General features: G+C 37.3%; 1 protein-coding gene across 1 annotated transcript in view; it reads right to left on the bottom strand.

Moving 5' to 3' along the window:
* Positions 1-5,182: 5,182 nt before the first annotated feature.
* lacc1 (laccase (multicopper oxidoreductase) domain containing 1) overlaps positions 5,183-8,518 on the bottom strand; it is a 63,113-nt gene continuing 59,777 nt past the window's right edge. Inside the window, exon 6 of the mRNA XM_080412710.1 lies at positions 5,183-5,295. Coding sequence (XP_080268836.1) covers positions 5,292-5,295 — 4 coding nt within the window. The 3' untranslated portion in view covers positions 5,183-5,291. The remainder of the gene's footprint in view (positions 5,296-8,518) is intronic.

Here is an 8,518-nt window from a genome sequence, read left to right as displayed (position 1 = left end):
ACTGCTGGTTTTATATCCTACCAGGACCTCTAGTACTGCTGGTTTTATATCCTACCAGGACCTCTAGTACTGCTGGTTTTATGTCCTACCAGGACCTCTAGTACTGCTGGTTTTATGTCCTACCAGGACCTCTAGTACTGCTGGTTTTATATCCTACCAGGACCTCTAGTACTGCTGGTTTTATATCCTACCAGGACCTCTAGTACTGCTGGTTTTATATCCTACCAGGACCTCTAGTACTGCTGGTTTTATATCCTACCAGGACCTCTAGAACTGCTGGTTTTATATCCTACCAGGACCTCTAGTATGGCTGGTTTTATATCCTACCAGGACCTCTAGTACTGCTGGTTTTATGTCCTACCAGGACCTCTAGTACTGCTGGTTTTATATCCTACCAGGACCTCTAGTACTGCTGGTTTTATATCCTACCAGGACCTCTAGTACTGCTGGTTTTATATCCTACAACCAAGGTATGTGAACCACAGTACTGCAACATCCTCAACATCCTCAAATCTTTGCTTCTGGGGGTCCCTGGAACAACATATTTTGAGATGGGGGTCCGCAGCCAAATACTTTTAATTTTGGGGGTCCTTGACATGGAAAAGTTTGAGAACCAATAGGATTTAGAAGACATTTATAGAATCCCCAGAAGCAAAGATTTTAGTTACAAATGTTTGCTTTAAAAAAAAGATTTGCACATATTTTCACGATTTTTCAAAAATAGCAGATCTACAAGCTCGTAGCGCGAATGAGCTTGTAGATCTGCTATTTTTGAATAGCCAAAGAAATCTATAAATGACACAGATTCTGAAGACATAAGGGCCTCGTTGTCCAAAATAGTCGACATTTAAAAAAAAGAAAAAAGTGAAAATAGGCTTGTTTTTATACTGTGTGAGCTTGTAGATAGGTCAGTGTTTGCTAGTTTTCTTTCTTTCTTTCTTTTTCTCTTTTAAACAATTTTCACCTATAATGACTGATGCCCAAAATAGGGACAGCAGGTTGACAGTGGTTAAGTTTGAGAGTGTACAGATGAACCCACTCTCAGTCTGGGTTCAAATGAACAACTCTGGATTTTGAACAATATCAGGGTCCACCCTGGACCCCCTAGTGCATTGGTTCTCAAAGTGGGGTCCGGTATGGAGTTACATTTGTGTCTTTATTAACCAAACAAAAGAAAAACATTTGAGAGAGAAAAAATATAAACAGAGCAAAGAATAGTTTTGAATGAAAACAAATGAAAACAGCAAGCGAAAAATAATAATTTGTAAGCAAAGGAAATTATATAAACAGAACAAAAAAATATTTTTAATTAAAACAAATTAAAAACGCAATCAAAAAAAAATACTGCAAGCAAAAAAATATAAGATTTGAAAGAAAAGAAAAAATAATTGAGAACAAAACTTTTAAAATTCAAGAGTAAAGAAATAAGGAAAAACTGTTTAAACTACATAAAACAAAATACTTAGTAAAATGTTTGGGAAATAAAATGTTTTTAATGTTTTTTTTCCTCATTTGCGAATGAAAGTTGTTTTTTCTGATTGCAAAATGCCTTCTCTCTCAAAACCTATGTCTTTGGTCTCGATTTTTTTTTCTCTCTCTTGGATTTGTTTGTGTGAGGGGTTAAAGTTCAGAAGGCGGGTCCTACGCTGATAGATGTAAGACACCTCTCCATTGGTCACTTGGAATCTGAGTGACAGCTCCCCCTTCCTTATGTAGCTTGTTGAATGCAGGGATGGAGGTGTGTTACGGCCAGCATGGTTTTTTGATTGATTGAATTATTAGCAGTTTGCAAAAAAAAACTAAAAAACATGAAAGTATAATGCTAAGAGTATTTAAGTATTAAAACCCAAGAAAGATGACTTGTTTCCATTGGGGTCCTTTGTACTCAATTCATAGAGACATTTAATGACAGACAGATATACACTACTATGCAAAACATCATAAAAAACAAAAACAAAAAAAATATGTACAGTAAACAGTTTGAGTAAACAGATTGATGGAATACTTTATTAACAGTAGGATACAGAGGTACAATTGTACAATGATTGTTATAAGGATAACACAAAAAGGCTCGTTTCCATTGTGGTCCCATGGGACTGAGGTCAGAGCTCCATTCCAGCTCTGGACGCTACACTATTCGTTACAATATTGAGCATTTTAGGCTATTAGCAATTCAGATGATTCCCTAATGTTAGGTTTCTGTTCTACTACAGTTTGTGATCTGTATTTAAAATTGTTGTATTGTTGTTACTGTTATAGTAGGCCAGTGGTTCCCAAACTTGGGATCGGGACCCTCAGAGGGGGTCCCCAGATTAGCTTAATGGGCAACATTGGTTTCTCTCTCAACAATAAACAAACCAACCTATACAGTATAAGTGTATACAGGGTAACACATTTCTAAAGTGACAATTTAATGACTTTTAAGACCTTTTTAAGGCATTGTGCGCTTGTAGTTCGGCTATTTTCACAATATTTATCTGTGGAGTCAAACTAAATCTAATGTCTACAATTTCAAGTGCTTGTCAGGGTGGGTGGTCCCCAGTTCAAGTATGATTATTTTGGGGGGTCCCCAGTTCAAATATGATTATTTTAGGGATTCACAGCCTGAAGCACACTATCAGACGAAACGTTTCCAAAGCAGTCTATCTGGAATGGGCCTGGCCAATAGGCCAGTCACTTCAGCCTTGCCTTAATTAGAATAACGAATATAACATAAAATAATGTAGCTTTATTTTATAATTTCAAAGGGTTCCGAGGCTGTGAATCCCTAAAATAATCATATTTGAACTGGGGACCCCCCAAAATAATCATACTTGAAGTGGGGACCACCCACCCTGACCCAGGCATTAGATTTAGTTTGACTCAGTTCCACAGATAAATATTGTGAAAATAGCCGAACTACAAGCGCACAATGCCTTAAAAAGGTCTTAAAAGTCATTAAATTGTCACTTTAGAAATGTGTTACCCTGTATACACTTATACTGTATAGGTTGGTTTGTTTACTGTTGAGAGAGAAAACAATGTTGCCCATTAAGCTAATCTGGGGACCCCCTCTGAGGGTCCCGATCCCAAGTTTGGGAACCACTGGCCTACTATAACAGTAACAACAATACAACAATTTTAAATACAGATCACAAACTGTAGTAGAACAGAAACCTAACATTAGGGAATCATCTGAATTGCTAATAGCCTAAAATGCTCAATATTGTAACGAATAGTGTAGCGTCCAGAGCTGGAATGGAGCTCTGACCTCAGTCCCAGAGGACCACAATGGAAACAAGCCTTTTTGTGTTATCCTTATAACAATCATTGTACAATTGTACCTCTGTATCCTACTGTTAATAAAGTATTCCATCAATCTGTTTACTCAAACTGTTTACTGTACATATTTTTTTTGTTTGTGTTTTTATGATGTTTTGCATAGTAGTGTATATCTGTCTGTCATTAAATGTCTCTATGAATTGAGTACAAAGGACCCCAATGGAAACAAGTCATCTTTCTTAGGTTTTAAATACTCTTAGCTGACCTTGCATTATACTTTCATGTTTTTTTGTTTTTTTTGCAAACTGCTAATAATAATAATAATCAAAAAACCATGCTGGCCGTAACACACCTCCATCCCTGCATTCAACAAGCTACATAAGGAAGGGGGAGCTGTCACTCAGACTCCAAGTGACCAATGGAGAGGTGTCTTACATCTATCAGCATAGGACCCGCCTTCTGAACTTTAACCCCTCACACAAACAAATCCAAGAGAGAGAAAAAAAAATCGAGACCAAAGACATAGGTTTTGAGAGAGAAGGCATTTTGCAATCAGAAAAAACAACTTTCATTTGCAAATGAAGAAAAAAAACATTAAAAACATTTTATTTAGCACAACACATTTTATTACCCAAACATTTTACTAAGTATTTTGTTTTATGTAGTTTAAACCGTTTTTCCTTATTTTTTTACTCTTGAATTTTTAAAGTTTTGTTCTCAATTATTTTTTATTTTCTTTCAAATCTTATATTTTTTTGCTTGCAAATATATTTTTTTGATTGCGTTTTTAATTTGTTTTAATAAAAAATATTTTTTGTTCTGTTTATATAATTTCCTTTGCTTACAAATTATTATTTTTTGCTTGCTGTTTTAATTCGTTTTCTTTCAAAACTATTCTTTGCTCTGTTTATATTTTTTCTCTCTCAAATGTTTTTCTTTTGTTTGGTTAATAAAGACACAAATGTAACTCCATAGTCCGGGGACCCCCAGGGGTACTTGAGGGTGTTCCAGGGGGTACCCAGAAAAATGTGTAAATATAGCATCAGAATAATTATGACCTTTTATACTTTGGCTATTCAAAAATAGCAGATATACAAGCTCATAGCGCGGCACCGAGTGCCGCGCTATGAGCTTGTAGATCTGCTATTTTTGAAAAATCTTGAAAATTTGTGCAAATCTTTGAATATATATATATTTAAAGCGAACATTTGTAACTCAAATCTTTGCTTCTGGGGGTCCTTGGAATAACATATTTTTAGATGGGGGTCCGCGGCCAAATACTTATCATTTTGGGGGTCCTTGATATGAAAAAGTTTGAGAACCACTGCCCTAGTGGTCCCCGAACCTGACGTTGAGAACCACTGGTTTTTAACACATGCAAATTTACCCCGATATGGAGTGAAATAAAATAAGAGGTTGTGGCTTCTCTCTCCATCATCACGGCCAGCGGCTAAATGAGGTGATGACATGTAAACTAAAACATATTTATACTTAATTGGTTATAAAAAAAATGCAGATCTACAAGCTCATACCGCGCAGCGCTGAGCTTGTAGATCTGCTATTTTTTAATAAATCTTGAATTTGTTTTGCAAATTTTTGAATAAATATATTTTGATCAACATTCTAACCATGCAGTGGTTAGAATGTAAGGTAGCTATGGTGATAATAATAATAATAATAATAAGTTATAATATGATGTGATCATAAAAAATTTAATGAAAATAGCTGTCATGCAGTGGCTAGAATGAACGGTAGCTATGGTGATAATAATAATTATTATTAGATGTATAATAATTATAAAATAAAAATATAATAATAATAATAAAAATAAAAAATAAAAATAAAATAAAAATAATATTATGATAATAATAAAAATAGTATAATATATGTTCTAATATGATGTGATCTAACTCACCAGGGTCTTTGCAACGTTGCCTCTCTGTGTGATGTTCTTGCTGTGCTTCTCGTTGGCCATGCGGATCCGCTGCTTCGCCACCATCTTCACCAAGAGGACGACAATTTAGCAGTTTTTACCTATGAAATGATTTATTATAGTTTAATGTTTGTGATGCAGCAGCAGCCAGGCTGGCGATCATGGAGATGATGCCCCCCGACACCCCATGTGTTAGTTACACCGAGACGGGTGACCCGGCGAAGTGTGTGACTGACTTACTGACTGTCGGGGTTATGCATCTTAACATTTAATGTTAGATATTATATTGATTGGTATCTGTTAATTAATGATTAAAATATAATATTTTAGGTTAAACTGGTAGAGATGTTGTCACTGGTGGAAAAGGTACTCACATGTTTTACTTGAGTAGAAATAGGCTATCAATACCCTAATGTAGAAATACTAGTCTGTTAAAAAGTACAAGTCCGGTAATCAAAATTGACAAAATTGACTAACCCTTGTACTAAAAGTACAAAAGTATAGGCATAAAAAAATACTTACTCAAAAGTAAAAGTGCTCATTGTGCACAATGTCCCATTTCACAAATTCAATATAAATCTTTTGAAAATAGCAGATCTACAAGCTCACAACGCGTTGCATCGCGCTGTGAGCTTGTAGATCAGCTATTTTCAAATAGCTGAAGTATATAAGGCTGAAGTGGTTAATGTCTTGTAATAATAATCCAAATCTACAAAGTAATCAGTAACTAAAGTTTTAAAAATAATTGTAGTGGAGTAGCCTAGAAGTAAAAAAAAAAAAAACTCAATTGTACTTAAGCACAGTACAGTAAATGTACTTTCCACCACTGTTTGAACTTTATGCACAATGAATGTTTTCAGGTGACAAGCAGCGTGTCATTAACCTCTGGAGTCACACAATTCGATAGGTCACCCGTCGCGGTGTAACACCGGGCTCCTCACTGCTCCTCCACACCTGCTTCTGACGACGCTCCTCCCGCGGCCGGAAGTGCGCGTGCACGGCAGCAGGCGCGCGCGCCAAGACGTTTATTTAAAACACATTTGTCATCTTTGATTGATTGATTGATTGATTGATTGATTGATTGATTGATTGATTGAATAAATACTTTATTGCAAACAGTACATCACTCAAGCAATGCTAGAAGGATAACACAAAAAAAGCCTTGATGGCTTGTTTCCATTGTGGTCCTATCTTCTCAATCAATCAATCAATCAAACAATACATACATAAATAACTAAATAAATGGATGATTAAATATGAACACACATGTTTATCAGTGGTGCAAAAAGAACTCACAAGTATCAATACTGTAATGTAGAAATACTCTGTTACAAGTAGGCTTAAAAGTCGGGAATTCAAAATTTACTTGAGTAAAAGTACAAAAGTTTAGGTATCAACATTTACTTAAAGTACCACAAGTAGAGAGTACTCATTCCGCAGAATGTCCCATTTCATAAGTTTTCAAATGTATAAAATGTATTAAAATCTTTTGAAAATAGCAGATCTACAAGCTCAGAATGTGTTGCATATTGTGAGCTTGTAGATCTGCTATTTTCAAATGGCCAAAATGTATTTAGGGCTGAAGTGGTTAATGTATGTTTTGTTATAATAATCAAAATCTACAAAGTAACTAGTAACTAAAGTTGTGATCAAATAATTGTAGTGGAGTAAAAGTACAATATTTGCCTCTGAGACGTAGTGGAATAGAAGTAAAAGTACAGAAAAGTCCTCTCACCGCATTCCATAAACCTCCTCTTTGGCCTTCCTCTTCTGCTCTTACCTGGAAGTTCCATCTTCAGCATCCTTCTCCCAATGTACCCCTCATCTCTCCTCTGCATGTCCAAACCCATCTCAACCTTGCCTGGTCTTGCTTTGTCCCCAGACCTATAGGTCATTGGTTCTCAAAGTGGGGTCCGGGGACCCCCAGGGGTCCTTGAGGGAGTTCCAGGGGGTCCCCTGCTAAATGATAGATTAGGCACCAAATGGACCCTTATGGGTCTGTAACTCTGAGAGTGTCCAAATGGAACCATACACTCTCAGAGTTACATTAACATAGATTTTACAATATAAATTGCGGTCCAAGTGATAGAAATGCCATTAAATGGGGGTCTGTAGCCCTAATGCATGTCAAACTGGTGATCGTTGAAATTAAAATGGTTGAGAATCACTGCTAGAGCCGCAAAAATCTTCTCTTACGGGGGTCCCTGGCATATCTTTTGAAATGGGGGTCCGTGGGCTAATGAGTGTCAATTTGGGGGTCCTTGACATGAAAAAGTTTAAGAACCACTGACCTAGGTAACCTGGGCTGATCCTCTAATGTTGTAATTTCTGATCATGTCCCTCTTTGTCACTCCTAATGAGAATCGTAGCATCCTCAATTCTGCCACCTCCTGCTCCGCCTCCTGTCTTTTTGTCAGTGCCACCGTTTCCAAGCCGTTCAGCATGGCTGGTCTCACTGCTGACATGGTCTCGCTGCTGACATGGTCTCACTGCTGACATGGTCTCACTGCCCAGACCAGCCACTGTGCATCTCTACAAGTATATTCCTCCCATATCGTTGGTGTCGGGCAGAAACCTCTTTTTTAAAAATAAATTAACGCCCTACTTGATCATACTACAGCGTCCCACAAAAGTATCAAAAGTAGCAGATCTGTGAGCTCACAATGTGTCTTGGTGGGACGTGTTGTGGGCTTGTAGATCTGCTATTTTCCAAAAATCTTAAATCTGAACAAATATTGGAATATTTTAAAAACATTTTACCTGGCACAAAACATGTTCAGATGGGGGTCTGTGCCAAAATACATATTAATTTGGGGATCCTTGACATGAAAAAGTTTGAGAACAAACAAACACACACAGAGCTTCAGAGATCAAAGTGAACGACAGAAATGAGAAGATTGAGATAGTGACACAGATAGATATAGTATGGAGCAGGGGAGAGCGAGGGAGAAAGAGAGAGAGAGAGAGAGAGCCAAGCATTTAGTCAACCACCACACATGGGACCTTTAGCAAGTGGGGTTGTTGCCTAGTAACCACATGGGGGTGGGGGGGGGGGGTACACAGCAATAGCGGAGAGGAGAGGAGAGGAGAGGAGAGGAGAGGAGAGGAGAGGGGAGGGGAGGGGAGGGGAGGCTGGAGGGAGTCGTGCCCCAAAAATGAATTCACACACAATTTGTCAGGATTCACTTTCACAGCGAATTAACCTCACTTTCATTCTGATGTGACGCCCCTTAAAGTCATGTCTGTAAATGTCCCTAATGTCTCTAATATCTATAAATATCCCTAATGTCTGTAAATGTCCCTCATATCTCTGCGTGTCCCTAA

This window comes from Gymnoscopelus braueri, assembly GCF_963280865.1.
Source record: "Gymnoscopelus braueri genome assembly, chromosome: 18".
NCBI lineage: Eukaryota > Metazoa > Chordata > Actinopteri > Myctophiformes > Myctophidae > Gymnoscopelus > Gymnoscopelus braueri.
This window is presented reverse-complemented; position numbering and strand designations above follow the sequence as displayed.